The sequence below is a fragment of the Mustelus asterias genome, chromosome 25 (genome assembly GCF_964213995.1).
Source record: "Mustelus asterias chromosome 25, sMusAst1.hap1.1, whole genome shotgun sequence".
NCBI lineage: Eukaryota > Metazoa > Chordata > Chondrichthyes > Carcharhiniformes > Triakidae > Mustelus > Mustelus asterias.
The window spans coordinates 12,978,664-13,003,448 of NC_135825.1; the positions used below are offsets into that span (position 1 = coordinate 12,978,664).

Here is a 24,785-nt window from a genome sequence, read left to right on the forward strand (position 1 = left end):
GCTGTGCTAACCACTGTGCCACCATACCTTCCTGGAGTCATCTCCCCAGGGGTGGCACGAGAAACTCTCGCCACCCACAGCAACACCCCATCTTCACAGGTTATCTCCATCCTTCTACTTTGGTAGGGTTTGAGCTACTCTGACTTATATCGCCACCCTCGTATTACCATCTTCTTTACTTCTGACCATACCGGCTCTCTTTTTTCCACAGTTTTATATGTTTCGCCGAGACTGGCAAGGTCTCTACCAGATGCAGAGCCAGTATAATCTCTTGAGGAACCGGTGGTGGTGCGACTGTTTGTGGCAAAGGCAACCGCTAATTGCGTCTGCTCGTGATATCTGCGTTCCAGGGTGATGCTGAAACGTATAACTGTACGCTGCAAACTAAGGAGCCCATCTCTGCATCCTTGCAGCGGCAATTAGTGGCACCGGCTTCTCTAAATAGACCTAACAATGGCTTGTGGCCTGAAACTATTGTAAAATGTCGCCCATAAATGACCAGCAAGTTTTCCTCATCTCTCTGGAAGGATGACACACACACTCTATCTCTCTCTTATTCTTTCTCCCAATTACACACACACTCTAACTTTCTCTCACTCACTCTCACTCTCACTCTCTCTATACACACACACACACACACTCCTTCTCACTCTCTCCCCACCCCCCACACACTCATGCACACACTCTCTCTCTCTCTCTCTCACACGCTTACAGAACAAAGAGATCTAGGGGTACATGTTCATAGCTCCTTGAAAGTGGAGTCACAGGTGGACAGAGTGGTGAAGAAGGCATTCGGCATGCTTGGTTTCATCAGTCAGAACATTGAATACAGGAGTTGGGACGTCTTGTTAAAGTTGTACAAGACATTGGTAAGGCCACACTTGGAATGCTGTGTGCAATTCTGGTCACCCGATTATAGAAAGGGTATTATTAAACTAGAAAGAGTGCAGAAAACTGCACTATAAGTGCAGTTCTCGACACTCACTTTTCATAAAAGTATCAATAAAAGAGGCTTGGGTGGAATATGATTTTTGGTTTGTAAGAGTATAAATGGAAGGGATTTGGAAATAGGTTAATGGAAAATGATAGAAATGGGAATATGGGAGGTCACTACTTGTACATGAGGAGTTGTGATAATACTTTATTAATCTGAGTTCACACAGCACACAGCAGCTGTCCTGTGTTATTTTCTGGGATGCTACCGGGACTTAATGAATTGAGTTATAAGGAGAGGCTGAATAGACTGGGACTTTTTTCTCTGGAGCGTAGGAGGCTGAGGGGTGATCTTATAGAGGTCTATAAAATAATGAGGGGCATAGACAAGGTAGATAGTCAATATCTTTTCCCAAAGGTAGGGGAGTCTAAAACTAGAGGGCATAGGTTTAAGGTGAGAGGGGAGAGATACAAAAGTGTCCAGAGGGGCACTTTTTTCACACAGAGGGTGGTGAGTGTCTGGAACAAGCTGCCAGAGGTAGTAGTAGAGGCGGGTACAATTTTATCTTTTAAAAAGCATTTAGATAGTTACATGGGTACGATGGGTATAGAGGGATATGGGCCAAATGCGGGCAATTGGTATTAGTTTAGGGGATTTTTTTAAAAAGGGCGGCATGGACAAGTTGGGCTAAAGGGCCTGTTTCCATGCTGTAAACCTCTATGACTCTCCCTCTCACACACAAACACACACACAGTCGTCATTCTCTTCCACCCTCCATCCCAGCCTAGGGCTTTGCCCAACAGAGTCTCACTCCTGGGCCTTGTGGCCAACTCTCCTCCCCAGGCCTCCTCAAACTTGTCCGCAGGCCCAGTCTGGAGATGCTGGAGTTGGGTTCCGGTGCATTCTGACAGCAACACCCCACTGGTGGAAGGGCAGGTTGAGAGGCAGTTGTGGGATTCTTGAGGACGGCACAGTGGCACAGTGGTTAGCCTCACAGCACCAGAGACCTGGGTTTGATTCCAGGCTTGGGTCACTGTCTACGTGGAGTTTGCACATTCACCCCGTGTCTGTTTGGGTTTTCTCCGGGTGTTCCGTTTTCCTCCCACAGACCGAAAGATGTGCTGGTTAGGTGCATTGGCTTTCTAGTTTAATAATATCCTTTCAATAATAGGGTGACCAGAATTGCACACAGTATTCCAAATGTGGCCTTACCAATGTTTTGGTAAGACTCCCCCATTCCCCAACCAACCTCCACCTTGAACAAATCTATCAGCAAAATCCAGCTTGTTGTTACCACTCGATACCAGGAGGGTGATCCAGTCTGGAAAGTGCCTGCCTGGTTCAGCGAAGACAGATAAACTGCCTGTCTGAAGGTTTCTGCATTAAGTTAACTGTAAGACTTTAGAAGTGGCCTCTCTTATTAGCAAGCTTGCTGTGAGATGTTACCCTGGCCTTCTTGTGACATGTTAAAACCGACCTTCCTGTGACATGTTAAAAATGGCCTTCCTGTCACATGTTAAAACCAACCTTCCTGTGACGTGTTAAAACTGGCCTCTCTGCTTCTGCGGGAGTTGGCAATTATACCCTGGCTATCTTTGATTCTGCTCACTGTTTTCTGAACTGTCTGCCTCTCCCACATTCCTTGACCCTCGAAAATTAGGATCTGTATGCCACCCCTGATGCTACAGATATCTCGCGAAACCACTTCCTGATAACAGGGCCATTTACGTCTGAACTTATCTAGATGGTTGCTAGGGAACACATCTCATCAGCCCATTTGAATGTGGGTTCCTGCTGTTGCCAGGCAGATTCTTCCTATTTTGCGAAGGGCACTGCCCCCGACCACCCAGGAGGCTTCAATGATCTCCACTCCCACTGCCGAGGCAATCACATCTGGTACCCGTTGCTGGGGAACCGTACGTGATCCTCGCAAGTAAGGACCTCGACTAGTGGCAAGGTAAGGGCAAGTGAACCCAGACAATAGCGTGTGGTACTCACTAATTACTCACGCACTCTCAAAGATTCCTCTCACGCCGCCCTCCCCCCTCCTCAACCCCCCATCCAGACACCACTCCCCCACTCCTGGATTGCGCCAGTCTTCTTTCCTCATAAGGGCAATGGGCCCAGTGCAGGAAGGTGGGATTACAAAGTGAACCTGGGTGTCCTTGGGCTGGCATGGACAAGATGGGCCAAATGACCTACTTCTGAGCTGTAATTTTTCAATGGTTCTGTCCTACCCCCGTTTCCCACTTCCTCCTCCCTCTGCCCCTCTCCCCTCCACCCCACTCTTCTGCTCTCCTCTCGCCATCCCCCACTCTACGCCCAGGGCCACCGAGACTCACTCCTCCAATCCTGAATACAGCATAATAGTAATGCATACATTAATAAAATGAACTAAGAACTAATGGGGATCTGATGGTGGTTTTGAACATCTGGACTGATAGCTTTTTTGGACTAAATAAAAATAAATAAATTCAGGTTTTATTTAATTCATTTCCTTGTGTTTTGATGCAGGTTTTCTGAGCGAATTCGATGCCTTTGATCACATTTGATGTCAAATGACAGTTGATCATTTTTAGCTCAAAAATAATGTCAACATTTTCTTGTAGCTTTTGATCTCAATGGGTGAGATTTCAACATTCTAGAATTTACCAGTGACCAGAATCTGAACTGGACTAGCCATGTAAACACTGTGGCTACTGGAGTAGGTCAAAGGCTAGGAATCCTGAGGCGAGTAACCCACCACCTGACTTTTCAAGGCTGACCATAGAACCACAGAAATGATACAGCACAGAAGGGGGTCATTCAGCCCATCTTGTCCATGCTGAGCCAAAGACACTCAAGTGCCCTTTCTAATCCCATATTCATGCACACGGCCCATAGCCTGTAGCTTACAGGACTTAAGGTGCAGATCTGCCTCCACCACCAACTCAGGCACTGAATTCCATACCCACCATTGAGTGGGTATGGAAGTCAGGAAAGAGATGGAATACTCTCCATTTGTTTGGATGTGTGTAGCACCAACACTTAAGAAGCTCAACACTGTCCAGGACAAAACAGCCCACTTGATTGCTATCCCTTCCACAAAAAAACTCAATCCCTCCCCCATCAATGAACAGTGACAGTGTACCATCTACAAGATGCACTGCATGAACTTACCAAGACTCCTTAGGCAGCACCTTCCAAACCCACGACCACCACCATCTAGAAGGACAAGAGCAACAAAAACCTGGGAACACCTTTCACCTGGAGGCTCCCCTCCAAGCCACTCAGCATCCTAATTTGGAAATGTATTGCTGTTCCTTTACTATCGCTGTGTCAAAGTCCTGGAATTCTCACCCTAACAGCACAGTGGGTATACTTTGCAATGAAGATTCAAACTCTATTTGACCTACAAGTAACAAACTCATGTTGCTTGTAAGTCTTTCATGTTCATCCAAAACTAGACCCAGTTCCTGTAGAACAGGCCTGGAGTTGGATACCATCCATCAACTTTGAAAATTCACCCAGACATGCTGAGCAATTTCATTGCAGCTGCAGAAAATAGAAATGGTTTTTATTAACCTTAGACCCAGACACCTCTGAAATTTTAAATGAAGTGTTTAGAATGAGCAAGAATTGAATACAGGAGCGTTTAACAATTACACTGCATTTTATGACTATAATCCTTTTCGTACTTTAAAAACAGAAAATATTGTTGACATTTTCAATGTTTGGTTAATTTATCATGTTTTGGGCAATGAAAAATGTTCAGTTTTTCACCATTTTGAACTTTTAATGGCTCTTTTTCTCATTTATCAACAGGTAGATGGGAACCAATCCTATCAGAGGTCAGTGGTGTTGTGGGAAATGCCGCCACTATACCGTGTCTGTTCACGGAGAAGGAGAGACTCTATCAGAAATTCTTGTGTAAAGCAACCTCTGTAAATAAATGTATTATTATTGCCAGCTCTAATGGAGTTCCAGAGAATCGGAATAACGGGAACGTTTCAATCACTATTGATAATTCTTATAATTTTATCGTTACCATGAATAACATAGACAAAGGCAATGAAGGAGAGTATTGGTGTGGAGCAGAAAAAATCAATGACATAAAGATCGTAGCGATCAGAAACTTGACAATTACTGAAGGTAAGGATCAATATAAAATTATTATAATTCAATCAGTATTGTATAAAACTCACAAAACAATAACAGAGGCTGGCATGGTGGTGCAGTGGTTTGCACTGCTGCCTCACAGCACCAGGGACCCGGATTCCATTCCAGCCTCGGGTCACTGTCTGTGTGGAGTTTGCACATTCTCCCAGTGTCTGTGTGGGTTTCCTCCGGGTGATCAAGTTTCCTCCCACACTCCAAAGATGTGCGGGTTAGGTTGATTGGCCATGCTAAATTGACCCAAGCGTCAGGGGAATTACCAGGGTTAATATAGGTTACGGGAATAGGGCCTCGGTGGGATTGTAGTCGGTACAGACTCGATGGGCCAAATGGCCTCCTTCTGTCCTGTAGGGATTCTATGATTCTTTGAACAATTGGTCAATGCTGTTGTTCATGTTTTACACAAGGCTATCACCCTATTTCATCTCAATCTTGCAGCATATCCTTCTATTCTTTTCCCCCTCAGTAAGTTCCTCTCGATTCACCCGAAAAGTATCTACAATATTTGGCACCACTGCACCTTATGGTACAGGTAAACACAGAAACATAGGAAATGGGAGCAAGAGTATTCCTTCAGCATACCTCAGATTCACTAAACAAAAACCAGCAATGTCCATAAGCTGGACATTTTTAAGACGTTCTGTGCACCAATTTTAACCGAGTAAGTGTTTTTTTAAACTTACCTGGACAATTCTGCCTCGGCACTGTGTTCGCCGTCATGTAGCTCTCGACTAGTTACCGGCTTCACTGCTTCATATTCCACTCTCTCCGCCACTCCAAGTGACCCTTACACCAGCCGACCCAGAGAGACATGAACCACCCGTGGCCTGAACCACCCGACCGCATTCCAGCAAGGTCTGAAATCCAGCAGGACTGGATTTGAGCGATTGCACCCAATTCCACATTGAACAAGTTCCACCTTCTAACAACTCTCTGGGGAAGGAGGTTAGAAACTTTCACTGATACTAATAGTAACCGTCAATAATAAAAATATATTGAAAGTTCATAGAATCGCTACAATGCAGATGGAGGCCATTCAGCCCACACTCACAACAATCCCACCCAGGCCCTATCCTCGTAACCCCACACATTTACCCTGCTAATTCCCCAACACCAAGGGGTAATTTAGCATGACCAATCAACCTTAACCTACACATCTTTGTTGTGTAGGAGGAAACCAGAGCACCCAGAGGAAACCCACGCAGACACGGGGAGAATGTGCAACCTCCATGCAGACGGTGCCCCAAGCCAGGAATCGAATCCGGGTCCCTAGCACTGTGAGGCAGCAGTGCTAACCACCATGCCACTGTGCTGCACCTCACAGATTATTGTCCATCCGACACTATTAGCCCCCTGTGAAGCCCCCTCACAATCTACCTTCTCCTCAGCCTTTTCACAAGATTATATACGTTAGTTAATTTTATTGTTACCAAGAGGAAAGGAAATGAAGGAGTGTTCTGGTGTGGAACAGCAAAAATAAATGGTGGAAACCTTGTAAAGATAAGAGAATCGGACAGTTGCTGACGGTAAGATTCTATGTAAGATTATTATAATTCAGTCGGTATTGAATCGAACTCGGAACGGAAACTTGGCCAATACCAGTGCTTGTGCTTCACATGAGGCCCATTCTAGTCACCCCTTATCTCACTCTTTTAGCATCCCCTTTGGTTCATTTCCGTCTAAATGCCTTTATCTCGCTCCCCATTAAAAGCATCTATGACTTTTGCCACAACTTCTGCTTACGGTAGCAAGTTTCACATTTCACAGGTTCCACATTCTAACAATTCTGAGTAAAGAACTTTCTTCCTGAATTCCTCATCGGTTATTTTAGTAACCATTTTAGATTTTGGTTCTGTCATAATCATAGAATCACAGAATCCCTGCAGTGCTGAAGGAGGCCATTTGGCCCATCGAGTCTGCACCGAACACAGTCCCACCAAGGCCCTATTCCCGTAACCCCTCTTTTTTATCCTGTTAACTCCCCTGACACTAATTTAGCATGGCCAATCAACCGAACCCGCACATATTTGGACTGTGGAAGGAAACCGGAGCGCCCGGAGGAAACCCATGCAGACACGGGGAGAATGTGCAAACACTACACAAACAGTGACTCGAGGCCGGGATCGAACCTGGGTACTTGGCGCTGTGAGGCAGCAGTGCTAACCACTGTGCCATGCAACCCCAGTGCATAAGTGGAAACAACTCTTATGTCTTATGATTTTTTTCCCCACCATGCATGGGATGTTGGTGCCTCTGAGGAGGCCAGCTCTAACTAAATTTGATTTGATTTGATATATCATTGTCACATGTATTACTATACAATGAAAAGCATTGCTTCCTGCATGCTATACAGACAAGGCATACCGTTCAGAGATAAGGAAAGGAGAGAGTGCAGAATGTAATGTTACATTCATAGCTAAGGTGTAGAGAAAGATCAGCTGAGTGCAAGGTGGGCCCATTGTAGAGTCTGTTTGCAGCAGGGGAGCAGCTGTTCTTGAGTCGGTTGGTACATGTCCTCCGACTTTTGTATCTTTTTCCGACAGAAGAAGGTGGAAGAGAGTATGTCCTGGGTGCGTGGGGTTCTTGAAAGCTGGCTGCTTTTCTGAGGCAGCAGGAGGTGTAGACAGACTCAACGGATGGGAGGCTGGTTTGCGTGATGGACTGGGCTTCATTCATGACCCTTTGTCATTTTTTGCGGTCTTGGGTAGAGCAGGAGCCACACCAAGCTGTGATACAACCAGAAAGAATGTTTTCTGTGGTGCATCTGTAAAAGTTGGCGAGAGTCGTAGTGGACATGCCAAATTTCCTTAGTCTTCTGAGAAAGTAGATCCTTTGGGGGGCTTTCTGAACTATAGTGTTGTCATGGGAAGACCAGGACAGGTTGTTGGTGATCTGGATACCTAAAAGCTTGAAGCTCTTGACCATTTCTACTTCGTCCCCATTGATGTAGACAGGGGCATGTCCTCTACTACGCTTCCTGAAGTCAATGACAATCTCCTTCATTTTGTTGACATTGAGGAAGAGATTGTTGTTGTCACACCAGTTCACCAGATTCTCTATCTCTTTCCTGTACTCCGTCTCATCATTATGTGAGATTCGACCCATTGGTGGTGATGTCATCAGCAAACATGAAAATTGAGTTGGAGTGGAATTTGTCCACACAGTCATAGGTGTATAAGGAGTATAAAAGGGTGTTAAGAACACAGCCTTGTTGGGCACCGGTGTTGAGGATGATCGTGGAGGAGGTGTTGTTGCCTATCCTTACTGATTGCGATCTGTGGGTTCGGAAGTCCAGGATCCAGTCCAAATGTGAACATTTGGTGGCAGGTCACTGCTGCAATCCATGTAGTGTTGGTGCTGTTTGGGAGAGAATCCCAGGATCCGAATCCAGTGAGAGTGAGATAACAACGATGCATTTCTAAACCTGGGTAGAATATTACACATACTTATTTGATCAGGCAGCACGGTGGCACAGTGGTCAGCACTGCTGCTTCACAGCGCCAGGGACCCAGGTTCAATTCCGGCCTTGGGTCAGTGCCAGTGTGGAGTTTGCACATTCTCCCCATGTCTATGTGGGTTTCCCCCGGGGGGTTCGGTTTCCTCCCACAGTCCAAAGGTGTACAGCAAAGGTTGATTGGCCATGCTAAATTGCCCCTTAGTGTCAGAGGAATTAGCATGGTAAATACATGGGGATAGGGCCTGGGTGGGATTGTGGTTGGTGCAGACTCAATGGGCCGAATGGCCTCTTGCTTCACTGTTGGGAATCTATGACTCTAATCCATCTATGAGCTTTCGTGAAATCATTGCTTGCGGTAGCACGTAGAATTCAGTAAATGTAGATAAATTGGCATCTTAATCTGGACATAAAAACATTTGCAAGTCATCACTTCGATTTCGAATGAGCAACAAGTGAGGCCACGATTATTTCTCTTTGTTTCAGCCTCACTTTATGATGAAAGAAGATAACCTCATTCTGTGTTATGGGGCAGAAACATATATTGAAGAAGCTCTGTGGCAAATCCACCCTCATTTTGAGTTTGACCACATTGGACAGTGAGGCATCAAGTAATCTTTCCCTGTACAAGGGAAGAAAAGATTAAGGGTGCAGTCACGGCTCGGCGCTTTGGATGGATTCTTACCAGCGCCATTAGCATTGCCAACTTTGATTAGGGTGGCACGATGGCACAATAGATAGCACTGCTACCTCACAGCACCAGGGACCCAGGTTCAATTCCAGCTTTGGGTGTCTGTCTGTGTGGAGTCTGCACGTTCTCCCCATACCTGCGTGGGTTTCCTCCGGGTGCTCCGGTTTCCACCCACAGTCCAAAGATGTGCTGGTTAGGTGGGTTAACCATGCTAAATTGATCCTCAGTGTCCAGGAATTTGTAGGTTTAGTGAATTGGCCATGGTAAATTTACAGGGTTACGGGAATAGGACAGTGGGGGGGTGAGGGGGGGTGTTAGGGGCATAAGGCTAGTAAGATGCTCTTTCAGAGAGTCAGTGCAGGCTCAATGAGCCGAATGGCCTCCTTCTGCACTGTAGGAAGTTTATAGAAATATACTTCTCCAACCATGCTCCAACCATCAGTCACCCAACACATGCATCTCGTGACATACCACCTTCCTACGCGAATTGGAAAACATAAAGGCTCATTTTTTGAGTGGATGATGCATGATTGTCAGTGAAATAGCATTTCCACTGCCCCCCTCCGTCACCCCCACCATTTTCAATATTTTTATAACCAATAAAGAGAAGTGTTCGAAGAAAATGACCAAAAGAAATCTTTTTTAATGTCCGGATGATTTTTCTCCAGTGTCCTGGAGATTCCAGATCAATCCAGGAGGGTTGGTGACCCTAACTCCCTGGAGGTGATGTTACAGGTGGAGGCAAGGGGAATTTCAGACAGTTAAGTGTCGGGACAGTTCTCCACTGTTGTCCCACCTCTGGGCCAGTATCCCATGGGCAGACTACCATGGGAACTGTCAGCCTACTCCCTGGAGACAGGCAGTCAACAAAGCCAATTAAGGGTCTACTCAGCAGCCATTTTCAGCAGTCACTGGAATTTTCCTGGTATCAAGCCCCAACCTCCACTGTTCCCCACTCCCCCCCTCCCCCACCCATCCCTTCCCATCCCCCCCCACCCCACTCCTCCCACTGGGGCCAGAGCCAGCTCTTTGAAGACAACCTCCCAGCAGATGGAAGGCCATTGGACCCTCTTCTCAATCCCCCTATTCATGGAGCCACACAAACTAAAGAGCCACAACCACAATAACTCCTGCCAGGGAGATCCCCCTTCAATCTGATAGCCCAAATGGATGTGGGCCTTCTTCAATTGCAAATTCTCTACAGGCCTCTGAGGTCACCTCCATTTTGATAAAACCCCCTCAGTCCCCTAGCTGCCTGTTTGACCATAAACTAAATCTATCTCTTCCTCTGCTCCCTTTGCACAAGATTATGCGACAATTCAAGACAAGGAAATCCGTTCAACCAGCGTCCATCCGTCCATCCATCCATCCATCCATCCATCTATCCATCCATCCATCTATCCATCCAGCCAAATCTATTCATCCATCCATAGCCATCCAGAATTTGACCAGTTGGCTCAAGGAAACTGAAAAGGCGGCACGGTAGCACAGTGGTTAGCACTGCTGCTTCACAGCTCCAGGGACCCGGGTTCAATTCCCGGCCTTGGGTCACTGTCAGTGTGGTGTTTGCACATTCTCCTCGTGTCTGCGTGGGTTTCCTCCGGGTGCTCTGGTTTCCTCCCACAGTCCAAAGATGTGGGCAGGTTAGGTTGATTGGCCCTTAGTGTCCTGAGATGAGTAGGTTAGAGGAATCAGCGGGTAAATGTGCAGGGATATGGGGGTAGGGCCTGGGTGGGATTGTGGTCGGTGCAGACCCGATGGGCCGAATGGCCTCTTTCTGCACTGGAGGGTTTCTATGATTCTATGAAACAGCCAATGATCAGAATGTTTAAAATATGCCCCCTTCGCCACAGAACTGCGCCCGCCTGCCCCTCCCTGCCCCATAACACCCACATTTGCTTTCTTAAATACTGTGTGATGAGAATAAAAGTATGTTATTATTGGGAATTATTATCAGTTATTGACTGACTTATTCATTCATGTTTGCTTGGAAAAACAGGGAATTCAGAGGTACCCAGCAATGGCCAAAGGTGAGATTTCAATAATTGTCTCGATATAATTTCTAATCATTCTAATTAAACTCATATTGACTAGATAGTTCTGCTCTCTTCATAATATTGCTGTGCAATCCGATATCTTTAAAACTACCACAATCCCCACAACTGCCTGTATGGCCCTATACTTTTCCTCATATAATTCCTATTGATATCTTCCTGTTTAATACAAGCATCAATTTCAGAGAGCAAGGTTTCCACAGGCTCTGCCAGTGATCGTACAGTTGGCGATGATCCGTGGCCTCTATCATTCAAGGCTATGGGCCAAGTGCTGGTAAACGGGATTAGGTGGGAGGTCAGGTGTTTCCCGCATGCCAGTGCAGACTCGATGGGCTGAAGGGCCTCTTCTGCACTGTATGATGCTATGATTCTTTGAGCTATGCATTACCACTTTCTTCTGATTTCCCTCCCCACACCTCAGTATTCATTCACTGCATGTGGGAATCACTGGCAAAGCCAGAATTTGTTGCCCATCCCTAATTGCCCTTGACATGGTGGTTTCTTGTCATCATGTGCCACAGTAGTCCACAAGGTGTAAGTATTCCCGTCGTACTATTAGAAAGGCAGTTCCTGGATTTTGACCCAGTGACGATGAAGGAAACTTGATGCATTTCCGAGTCACACTAGTGTGGGCATTGGAAGGGAAGCTACAGGAGGTGGTGTTTCCCCGCGCCTGCCATCCTTGTCCTTCTAGCTGGTAGAGGTGGCGAGTTTGGAGCATGCTGTTGAGGATACCTTGGTGGATTGCTTCAGTGTATTGTCAACTATGAGAGATAATCTCACCAGAATATAGCTCATCTTTCAATCAAGGGATATTACATTAAAAACCAGAAGTCACGTGGCACGGTGGGTAGTGTCCGGTTCAAGACGCACCCAAGGATTTGATGGCCGAGGAAGGTGTGTTTACAATGTGACCACACAGGTTGAGTATTGGGCGGCACAGTGGCACAGTGGTTAGCACAGCTGCCTCACAGCGCCAGGGACCCGAGTTCAATTCCGGCCTTGGGTGACTATCTGTGTGGAGTTTGCGCATTCTCCCCGTGTCTGCGTGGGTTTCCTCCAGGTGCTCCGGTTTCCCCCCACACTCCAAAGATGTGCAGGTTAGGTTGATTGGCCATGCTAAATTGCCCTTTAGTGTCAGGGAGATTAGGACTGTAAATATGTGGGGTTACGGAGATGGGACCTGGGTGGGATTGCTGTCAATGCAGACTCAATGGGCCAAATGGCCTCCTTCTGCACTGCAGGGATCCTATGAGTATTAACCTGTAAAATTCTTCCAACACACACCAATGGCAGACGGTTAGCGCGGGAGAGATTCCTGGTTAACCATGCTTGATGGAGTGGTGCCTCCAAGCTGTAAGCCTCTGGTGACGGGCTAGCGAACTGTTCCAGGGAAGACGTCACCATGGAGACAGATGGAAGGCTGCCTCGTGCACCACTAGTTATAGGAAGACAAACAACATTAAAAACCAGTTCCTCCATTTAGTTCACAATCCACTATATTTTCCTTTGTTTTATCATGTGCACAAAGTCTTAATTCAATCTATTCCGCTTGAATCCTTTAGCAAAATCTCTTCACTGGAATGGTACATCATCCTCACTGTTGTTCCAGGACTGTTAATCTTACTACTGCTGGTTTTATTCATATTCAGAAAGAAAATGCAAAAATCAGCCAGAGATCAGGGTGAGTAGCCATGGAGACATTTTCTCTGCAATAAATATGCAACATGGATTGCCCAGTGGAATAGCACAATAATACATTGTTGATATAAAATTGAAAGAACTACTTTTCAATGAGAAACAGGAAGAGCTAAATTTTCCCAGTTTTATGGAGGTGAGTTAAGTAAGTGAGACTGGGAAAAAAGATACAAAATGGCACTTCAGGTCAGCTACCAGAATCATTCCCATCCCCGACTGCTCTTGCCCAAGCTGAGTCAATGTGGCAAAGGCCGCCCATACAGCGGCAGCGGCTAACCAATTAGGTGCATTAATGGGACAATTGTGGGGGGGACAGGTGATGGCTTTGTTGGGATCTTCACAATAGCAGATGAGAGCCCTACTGAGGCCCAAGCCTAACAGGCAACTGGAGGTAGCCTCATTGCGATAGGGCTTGAGGCAGTTAATGCCTCCACTTGATCAAATCTGCTGGTGGTCACCAGCAACATCTGCAGCCACAGGCCACCCTGTGGAGGGTTCCCTCACTATTGTGATGACCACATAACTGTGGGCCGGTGCAATTTTCAATTTTTTCCAATGCTGCAGAGAGCATCTCCATTTTGAGGTGCCCTCGTGATCTCCTGCCTGAAGGGCCAACTCTCTTGGTGGAGTTGCTGTCGAGACACAGCTGTTGGGCCTCCTGTTTAGGCTCCAGCTTCCAATAGTCTGCCCTCTGTCCTTAACTGAACCGGGATTCCGGTGCTGGCTGCCTCTCTGAAAATCACAATCCACCAAGGCCTCTTCCACATTCTGAGCCAAAATTGAGGCGAACAACAAGGTCATGACCCAACCAAGAAAGTTCATCCCTCGGACCATCCAGCCCCTCCAACCCAACCAATTTTGGTCAATTCTTTCACTGCATGTTTGACATATAAACAATATGGAGGGAATAAAAGGTGAGAGCTACGATGAATGAAGCAAGCTTTCCATCCCAACACCTGGGCAGGAGGCGTACTCCACTGGAACCTGCCATCCCGTGCAACATAGGTGGCTCAGTGGTTAGCGGTTAGCACTGCTGCCTCAAAGCACCAAGCACCTGGGTTCGATTCCTGACTTGGGTCACCATCTGTGCGGAGTTTGCACATTCTCCCCGTGTCTGCATGGGTTTCCTCCGGCTGACAGTAATAAATGGATTTTAAACATTAATAATATTGCATCAGATTCTGAGTCATTCCACAGCACAGTGGCACAGTTTGCAGTAAACCTCTAAAGCATGGTCAAAGTCCTTGACACGCAATTCTTTCACTTCCTCACGCTATTCCTCCCCTTCTCTTCTGAAGCCACTTCTCCTTTAGCACCTTTAGGTAAAAGATAAAGTTTATTTATTAGTGTCACAGGTCGGCTTACATTAACACTGCAATGAAGTTACTGTGAAAATCCACTTGTCGCCACACTCCGGCGCCTGTTCGGGAACACTGAGGGAGAATTTAGCACGGCCAATGCACCCTAACCAGCACGCCTTTCAGAGTGTGGGAGGAAACCGGAGCAACCCGGAGGAAACCCACGCAGACACGGGGAGAACGTGCCGACTCTGCACAGACAGTGACCCAAGCCAGGAATCAAACCCAGGTCCCTGGTGCTGTGAGGCAGCAGTGCTAACCACTGTGCCACTGTACCGCTGCGAATATAGGAAGCTATTCAGCTGCAGCAGATATCACCGTGGACTTTGATACTCTCTTGCCCAATGTCCACAAGCAGAAATTCCTGGATAGCAGTGACAAAACTTCTGTCTGATCTTCCCTCCCTGAGTTGGGCTGCTGAAGCGATTTTCAGAGTCCCCAACACAGGGGCTTCTGAGATTAACTCACTTATAAAAGTGCAAGAAACAAAAATGCATTTACAGAGCTCAACAACTCGCTGTGCTAACTTGTTTTAACCATTGAAATAGCAGCTGAATCTTGGGGTTTTATTTATTTAGAGTTGTGATGTGGGGGATGCTGGTGTCATAGAATCCCTATAGTGCAGAAGGAGGCCATTTGATCCATCAAATCTGCACCAACTCTCCAATGTGGCACAGTGGTTAGCACTGCTGCCTCACAGCGCCAGGGACCCGGGTTCAATTCCCGGCTTGGGTCACTGTATGGAGTCTGCATGTTCTCCCCGTGTCTGTGTGGGTTTCCTCCCACAGTCTGAAAGACGTGCTGGTTATGTGCATTGGCCATGCTAAATTCTCCCTCAGTGTACCCGAACAGGCGCTGGAGTGTTGACGATTGGGGATTTTCACAGTAACTTCATTGCAGTGTTAATGTAAGCCAACTTGTGACTAATAAGTTAATGTTAACTCTTTAACAGAGCATGTTACCCAGACCTTATCCATGTAACCCCATGTATTTACCCCACTAATTCCCCTAACCTATACGTCTTGGGACACCAAGTGGCAATTTAGCATGGCCAATCCACCCAACCCTCACATCTTTGAACTGTGGGAGGAAACGGGAGCACCCGGAGGAAACCCACACAGACACGGGGAGAACGTGCAGACTCCACACAGTCACCCAAGGCCGGAATTGAACCCGGGTTCCTGACGTTGTGAGGTGGCAGTGCTAACTGCTGTGCCACCCCAATATTGGCATGGCCAACATTTATCAACGATCCCTAACAGCCTTTGAGAAGGTGAAAGTGAACCATATTCTTGAACCTTTGCAGTCAATGTGGTGGAGGTCGACACATAACCTATTTGGGGAGGGAGTTAACCAGCTACAGTGAGGGAATGGCGATATATATTCAAGTCAGGATGGTGCGATACTTGGAGGGAATTGTAGGTGGTGGTGTTCCCATGTATCACTGCCCTTGGATAGTAGAGGTTGCAGGTATGGTCAAAGTGGCCTTGGTGAGTTGCTGCAGTGCAGCTTGTAGATGCTACACACAACCGACATTGTGCGCCAGATGTTGTCAATGTGGATGGTTAAAATTTCAAATACTTTGACAGAGACATCACGGATGTTTTAGCTGATAATTGTTTTGTAATCCACTTTCTATTATCCTTTACAGAAAGTTTAACAAAAGATGAAATTGGTAAACTCAAAATGTCAAAAGTTAATTCATTGATTGTAGGCACACAGTCGATGGTGGAAGGTTATTTCTCGGATTGGAGGCCTGTGACTAGCGGTGTGACTCAGGGCTTGGTGCTGGGGCCCTTGTTATTCATATAAATGATTTGGATGTGAATGTACAAGGCACGGTTCGTAAGTTTGTGGATGATATTAAATTAGGAGGTTATCAAAAATTACAGGGGCATCTTAATCAATTAGGGAAGTGAGCCAAGGATTGGTACATGGATTCCAATACAAGTAAGTGCGGGGTGTTGCACTTTGGAAAGTCAAACCAGAGTAGGACTTACACAGTGAATGGTAGGGCCCTGGGGAGTGTTGAGGAACAGAGCGATTGAGGAGTACAAGTACATAGTATGTTGAAAGCAGCATCACAGGTAGACAGGGTTGTGGACAATGCGATTATCTCAGTGTAATAAACACTCCTGCATGGTATCTCAATATACTACACTCTGCTCCATGGTATCGCAGTGTACTCCACTCTGCTCCATGGTATCTCAGTGTACTACACACTGCTCCATGGTATCTCAGTGTACTACACACTGCTGCATGGTATCGCAGTGTCCTACACACTGCTCCATGGTATCTCAGTGTACTACACTCTACTGCAAAGTATCTCAGTGTACCACACTCTGCTCCATGGTATCTCAATATACTACACTCTGCTCCATGGTATCTCAGTGTACTACACACTGCTCCATGGTATCTCAGTGTACTACACTCTGCTCCATGGTATCTCAGTGTACTACACACTGCTCCATGGTATCTCAGTGTACTACACTCTGCTCCATGGTATCTCAGTGTACTACACTCTGCTCCATGGTATCTCAGTGTACTACACTCTGCTCCATGGTATCGCAGTGTACTACACTCTACTGCAAGGTATCTCAGTGTACTACACTCTGCTGCATGGTATCTCAATATACTACACTCTGCTGCATGGTATCTCAGTGTACTACACTCTGCTGCATGGTATCGCAGTGTACGACACTCTGCTCCATGGTATCTCAGTGTACTACACTCTGCTGCATGGTATCTCAGTGTACTACACTCTGCACAATGGTATCGCAGTGTACTACACTCTGCACAATGGTATCGCAGTGTACTACACTCTGCACAATGGTATCGCAGTGTACTACACTCTGCTGCATGGTATCTCAGTGTACTACACTCTACTGCAAGGTATCTCAGTGTACTACACTCTGCTCCATGGTATCGCAGTGTACTACACTCTGCTGCATGGTATCTCAGTGTACTACACTCTGCTGCATGGTATCTCAGTGTACTACACTCTGCACAATGGTATCTCAGTGTACTACACTCTGCACAATGGTATCTCAGTGTACTACACACTGCTCCATGGTATCGCAGTGTACTACACTCTGCTGCATGGTATCTCAGTGTACTACACTCTGCACAATGGTATCTCAGTGTACTACACACTGCTCCATGGTATCGCAGTGTACTACACTCTGCACAATGGTATCTCAGTGTACTACACTCTGCACAATGGTATCTCAATATACTACACTCTGCTCCATGGTATCGCAGTGTACTACACTCTGCTGCATGGTATCTCAGTGTACTACACTCTGCACAATGGTATCTCAGTGTACTACACACTGCTCCATGGTATCTCAGTGTACTCCACTCTGCTGCATGGTATCTCAGTGTACTACACTCTGCTGCATGGTATCTCAATATACTACACACTGCTCCATGGTATCGCAGTGTACTACACTCTGCACAATGGTATCGCAGTGTACTCCACTCTGCACAATGGTATCTCAGTGTACTACACTCTGCTCCATGGTATCTCAATATACTACACACTGCTCCATGGTATCGCAGTGTACTACACTCTGCTGCATGGTATCGCAGTGTACTACACTCTGCTGCATGGTATCGCAGTGTACTACACTCTGCTGCATGGTATCTCAGTGTACTACACTCTGCTGCATGGTATCTCAATATACTACACACTGCTCCATGGTATCGCAGTGTACTACACTCTGCACAATGGTATCGCAGTGTACTCCACTCTGCACAATGGTATCTCAGTGTACTACACTCTGCTCCATGGTATCTCAATATACTACACACTGCTCCATGGTATCGCAGTGTACTACACTCTGCTGCATGGTATCTCAGTGTACTACACTCTGCTCCATGGTATCGCAGTGTACTACACTCTGCTCCATGGTATCGCAGTGTACAACACTCTACTGCAAAGTATCTCAGTGTACCACACTCTGCTGCATGGTATCTCAATATACTACACTCTGCTGCATGGTATCTCAGTGTACTACACTCTGCTCCATGGTATCTCAGTGTACTACACTCTGCTGCATGGTATCGCAGTGTACTACACTCTACTGCATGGTATCTCAATATACTACACTCTGCTGCATGGTATCGCAGTGTACTACACTCTGCTGCATGGTATCTCAATATACTACACACTGCTCCATGGTATCGCAGTGTACTACACTCTGCACAATGGTATCGCAGTGTACAACACTCTGCACAATGGTATCGCAGTGTACTACACGCTGCACAATGGTATCTCAGTGTACTACACACTGCTCCATGGTATCGCAGTGTACTACACACTGCTCCATGGTATCTCAGTGTACTACACTCTGCTCCATGGTATCTCAGTGTACTACACACTGCTCCATGGTATCTCAGTGTACTACACTCTGCTGCATGGTATCGCAGTGTACTACACTCTACTGCAAAGTATCTCAGTGTACCACACTCTGCTGCATGGTATCTCAATATACTACACTCTGCTCCATGGTATCGCAGTGTACTACACTCTACTGCAAGGTATCTCAGTGTACTACACTCTGCTGCATGGTATCTCAATATACTACACTCTGCTGCATGGTATCGCAGTGTACTACACTCTGCACAATGGTATCTCAGTGTACTACACTCTGCTGCATGGTATCGCAGTGTACTACACACTGCTCCATGGTATCTCAGTGTACTACACACTGCTCCATGGTATCGCAGTGTACTACACTCTGCTGCATGGTATCGCAGTGTACTACACACTGCTACATGGTATCGCAGTGTACTACACACTGCTGCATGGTATCGCAGTGTACTACACTCTGCACAATGGTATCTCAGTGTACTACACACTGCTCCATGGTATCGCAGTGTACTACACACTGCTCCATGGTATCGCAGTGTACTACACTCTGCACAATGGTATCTCAGTGTCCTTCACACTGCTCCATGGTATCGCAGTGTACTACACTCTGCTCCATGGTATCTCAGTGGACTACACTCTGCTGCATGGTATCGCGGTGTACTACACTTTGCACCATGGTATCTGTGTACTTTCTGATCAATGTTGTCCGGCGCTGAGGTTTTTCTGTCATGTGGTTAATGAGTAGCTCTCTCTGTAGCAGACTCGAAGAACATGTTTGGATTGATGTGGGTAGGTGTGTGTAAGCCTGAAACCAACTTGAGGTTCTCGCAGTGAATATCGATTTCAGAATAAAATAGAACAGTGCTCGTATTGGTCAAAGTGACAGAAGAATTTTATTGTAATTGAATCATATATTATTGATTTTCCAGGCAAGAATGAAAATGAGAATGCGGAACCCCAGATCCTGGTCACAAAAGTAAGAATGAAAGTAGTTTAAGATGATAGAAGTTCTATTTCTTGTATTTTGCAATTATTTAACACAAACGTCATTTCTTTATTAAGCTCCAAATTCCCTCATCGTAGAATCCTACATTGTAGGAGGCCATTTGGCCCATCGAGTCTGCACCAACCACAATCCCACCCAGGCCCTATCCCTATGTATTTACCCCAGCTAGTCCCCCTGACACTAAGGTTCAATTTAGATTGGCCAGTCAACCAAATCTGCACATCTTTGGACTGTGGGAGGAAACCGGAGCACCCGGAGGAAACCCACGCAGACACGGGGAGAACGTGCAGACTCCGCACAGACAGCGACCCAAGCCGGGAATTGAACCCGGGTCCCTGGCGCTGTGAGGCAGCCGTGCTAACCACTGTGCCGCCATACTCACCATAACTATATCGACATTGTATGCTTTGGTTTTCAATAGCACCAGTTGTATCTTCCTCTCCAAGCCACTTCCCATCCTGACTTGGTATATAATCGCTGTTCTTTCATTGTTGCTGAGTCTGAAGCCTGGAACACCATTCCTAACAGCACTGTGGATGCACCTACAGTACATGGACTGCAGTGGTTCCAGAAGGTGCTCATCACCAGGCGCTAGTGGGTATGGGTAATGAACACTGGCTGAGCCAGCAACACATGCATCCCATGAAATAATGTAACCAAAATATTTGGCAAGTTGCTTCATGATGGGCTCCTTAATCAAATATAGAACCATGGGATAACTGGATAAATCCTGGGTTTGGTATAGAGAGGTGGCGATTATTACAAGCAATGATTCCATGTGGGGAGCAGATACTCATGGAATCCTGCAGGGATTGGTGATTGAGATGGCAAAGAGGAGTTACGTCTCCAGTGCTGACAGTATTGAGGAGAACTAAATTCCAGGTGATACAAAACAGGTGTTGGAACATTGGGTGGGAAATATGTTGTCAGCAAATCTAAATGTGATTGAGAAATGGGCCCACGTAGGACTGGTATAATTTAACAGATTGATGGAGTATTATGGGTAGGGGGTCATATCAAACATGGGCAAACTGTGGAATTGCAAATTTAAGACTGCAATGAGAGAAAGAACTAGCATCATAAAATCCCTACAGTACAGAAGAGACCATTCGGCCCATCGAGTCTGCACCGACTCTCTGACAGAGCATCTTCTCCACGGCCTCTCCCTGCCGTATCCCTGTAAAGATGGCTAATCCATCTAACCTACACACCTTGGGACAGTAAGGGATAATTTAGCATGGCCAATCCACCTAAACTGTACATCTTTGGACTGTGGGAGGAAACCAGAGCACCCAGAGGAAACCCCCTCCTCCGGGTCTCCCGTTTCCTCCCACAGTCCAAAGATGTGCAGGTTAGGTGGATTGGCCATGCTAAATTATCCCTTAGTGTCAGGGGGATTAGCAGAGGAAATTAGGTGAGGTTGCAGAGATAGAGCCTGGGTGGGATTGCTGTCGGTACAGACTTGATGGGCCGAATGCCCTCATTCTGCACTGTAAGGATTCTACAATTCTAGGAATGTGCACAATTTGCAACAGGACTGTTTGTTTCGTCAGAAGGAACTCTTCAAAATGCAACTAATGAAACAACAACAGAACTTACTCCAACTTATAAATCAAAGAAAGGGTTTAATAAAAAAACATCATTACTCCAAACTTGGGGCCTCACCCTGGGCCACTCCAAGCTCCCCACAATTCTACATAGTTCCTTATTTATAGTGAATCAGTTGGTCAGCTGACTATTGTGTCACTCTGTGATTGGTTCCATGTTTTACTGGGTCAGCTGACCCTTACATCTTGTTCCCAATGGTCACATTACATCCAATACAAATTTGTCACTGGTTACATTCTAACACTGTTTAGGTACATCCCATTGAAGGCATGACATGGCGATGCCTTTCTCAAACAACCCAATTCCAGCTCCTTCTCTCCCACAATGAAAGTGGTATAGTTTCCAAACAAGACTTTATAAAGGGGTCAATTATCTTTCAACCTTGGCCTTTGGAAGAGCTGCCAAGGACAGTGTTTATTTCCCATCCCCAATTCCCCTCGAGGTGGGGAGCTGCCAACTTGAACCGCTGCAGTCCATGTGGTGTAGGTGCTCCCACAGTGCTGTTAGGGAGGGAGTTCCAGGATTTCGACTGAGCGACAGCAAAGCAACGGTGATGGTGTACGGCTTGGAGAGGAATTCGCAGAGAGCGATGTCCCCATGCATTTGCTCCATTTGTGCTCCCAGCTGATAGGTAGCTATGGCACACACTGCTGTCCGTGCGCTGGTAATAGAGCGAATGAATGCTTAAGATGCTAATGGGGTACCACATGAGTAGGCTGTTTCGTCCTGGAAGGTGTTGAGTTTCCTGAGTTGCACTTATCAGGCAAGTGAAGAGTATTCCAGGACCCTCCTGCCATACCCTGTTGATGATGGAATTTAAGGAGGTTGGAGGCGACTTACTCACCGCAGAATTCCCCACCTTTACCTTGCTGTTCTAGCTACAGTATACAAAGAGATCAAAGAACAGTACAGCAGAGGAACAGGCCCTTCGGCCCACCAAGCCTGCACAGATCACATTGTCCTACCTAGACAAACCGCCTGTATCCCTCTATTCCCTGTTTGTTCATGTGTCTATCCAGATAAGTCTTAAATGTCACTAATGTATCTGCCTCAACCACCTCACTTGGCAGCGCATTCCAGGCCCCCACCACCCTCTGTATGAAAAACTTCCCCCGCACATCTCCACTGAACCTTTCCCCCGTTATCTTGAACTTGTGCCCTCTTGTAATTGTCATTTCTGCCCTGGGAAAAAGCTTCCAACTGTTCACCCCATCGATACCTCTCATAATTTTATAAACTTCTATCAGGTTGCCCCTCAGCCTCTGTCTTTCCAGGGAGAACAATCCCAGTTTATTCAATCTCTCCTCATAGCTAATACCCTCCATACCAGGCAACATCCTGGTAAACCTTTTCTGTACTCCCTCCAAAGCCTTCACGTCCTTCTGGTATGTATATGGCTGGTACAGTTTGATAAATGGTAACTCTCAGGATGTTAATGTTGGGGCAGTGTCATAGAAATGTCAGTGTGCATATTTTGTCTGATCACCTTTAGACAGCACCAAGCACAAATGATGTATTTATTTCAGTTTGACAGGGAAGCAGAAGACATGATCACTTATTCTACTGTGGGAATTCAAACTCCCGCTCAAAGAGGGGAAAATTCTACAATTTACGCCAATTTGAAGAACACAAAAGCGCAAAAGGCTAGTATCGTGGTCAATTCTTCAGAATCAGTGGAATATTCCACTTTGATGTTTGGATCCAAGTGCAATGACGATACAATTCCAAAACAGGACTCTATAAATATAGAGTCATAGAGGTTTACAGAGTGGAAACAGGCCATTCAAACCAACCTGTCTGTGCTGCCCAGTTTTTACCATTAAACTAGTCCCAATTGCCTACATTTGGCCCAGATCCCTCGATACCAATCTTACTCATGTAACTGTCTAAAATGCTTTTTAAAAGACAAAATTGTGCCCGCCTCTACTCCTACCCCTGGCAGCTTGTTCCAGACACTCACCACCCTCTGTGTGAAAAAATTGCCCTTCTGGACTGTTTTGTATCTCTCCCCTCTCACCTTAAACCTAAGCCCTCTAGTTTTAGACTCCACTACCTTTGGGAAAAGATGTTGACTATCTACCTCATCAATGCCCCTCATTATTTTATAGACCACTATAAGATCATCCCTAAGCCTCCTACGCTCCAGGGAAAAAAGGCCCGGTCTATCCAGCCTCTCCTTATAACTCAAACAATCAAGTCCCGGTAGCATCCTAGTAAATCTGTTCTGCACTCTTTCTAGTTTAATAATATCCTTTCTATAATGGGGTGACCAGAACTGTACACAGTACTCCAAGTGTGGCCTTACCAATGTCTTGTACAAATTCAATAAGTCGTCCCAACTCCTGTATTCAATGTTCTGACCAATGAAACCAAGCATGCCGAATGCCTTCTTCACCACTCTGTCCACCTGTGACTCCATTTTCAAGGATCTATGAACATGCACCTCTAGATCTATCTGTTCTATAACTCTCCCCAACACCCTACCATTAACTGAGTAAGTCCTGCCCTGGTTCGATCTACCAAAATACATCACCTTGCATTTATCTAAATTAAACTCCATCTTCCATTCATCAGCCCACTGGCCCAATTGATCAAGATCTAGTTGCAATCCTAGATAACCTTCTTCACTGTCCACTATGCCACCAATCTTGGTGTCATCTGCAAACTTACTAACCATGCCCCCTATATTCTCATCCAAATCATTAATATAAATAACAAATAACAGTGAACCCACACCGGTCCCCGAGGCACACCGCTGGTCACAGGCCTCCAGTTTGAAAAACAACCCTCTCCAACCACCATATATATATTAAAGCAAAATACCGCAGATCCCTTCAATCTGAAATATTCAGTAGACCTGGAAGCAGCAGTGGAGAGAAGACGTTAACAGCTATCATTTTATATGGCCTGGGAATGGGCTGGCAGCTGGGGGTTCATGCAAAGTCAGGTGCCATGGCAGCAATGCCAGGCCTGCTGTCGCTGGTATTTTACCAGCATCAGGGGGAGGTGCCAGGTGGCCAACCTACCCTTGGTCCCCTCCCTCTGCTTTTATTCTACCATTGGCAAGGGACACCCAGACGAGGCTGCCAGGTGAAACATACCGGCCTTGTTCCGGCCTGACTTGAGCATCCCTTCAGTGCGAGCACCTTGTGCTGAATGAGGCGCATCCCACCACCCCCAACACCCACCCTTGCCTCCTGATATTTCTCTTTCCTGCCCCTCTCCCCCCCCCTCCTTTCCTGAACCCAGTCCTCTGTTGGAGCCTGCCTCCTGGCCATTCAATACCCCACCTTCACTTCCAAATCCGCATCCTCAAACCCTCACCATTGGGACGGCCTCCTGCATTTGCCACGGCTCCAGGTATCCGGCTTGGACTGAGCTCTGAGAAGTGGCACTTGCTCCCAGATAGGGACAAAAGCATCACCCTGATGCACTTAACAGCCCGAGAGCCG

The 24,785-nt window shown here is 46.4% G+C and overlaps 1 protein-coding gene across 2 annotated transcripts in view; it reads left to right on the top strand.

Annotated features, from left to right (window-relative positions):
- The window catches only part of LOC144511802 (polymeric immunoglobulin receptor-like), a 36,669-nt gene extending 12,640 nt beyond the window's left edge, over window positions 1-24,029 (top strand). The window contains exons 4-8 of one of the 2 annotated variants that reach the window (XM_078242138.1): window positions 4,739-5,065; window positions 11,234-11,264; window positions 12,854-12,972; window positions 19,649-19,695; window positions 22,860-24,029. In XM_078242138.1, coding sequence (XP_078098264.1) covers window positions 4,739-5,065; window positions 11,234-11,264; window positions 12,854-12,972; window positions 19,649-19,695; window positions 22,860-23,090 — 755 coding nt within the window. In that variant the 3' untranslated portion in view covers window positions 23,091-24,029. The remainder of the gene's footprint in view (window positions 1-4,738; window positions 5,066-11,233; window positions 11,265-12,853; window positions 12,973-19,648; window positions 19,696-22,859) is intronic. The other variant, XM_078242139.1, reaches the window with a different exon arrangement.
- The last annotated feature ends 756 nt before the right edge of the window (window positions 24,030-24,785 follow it).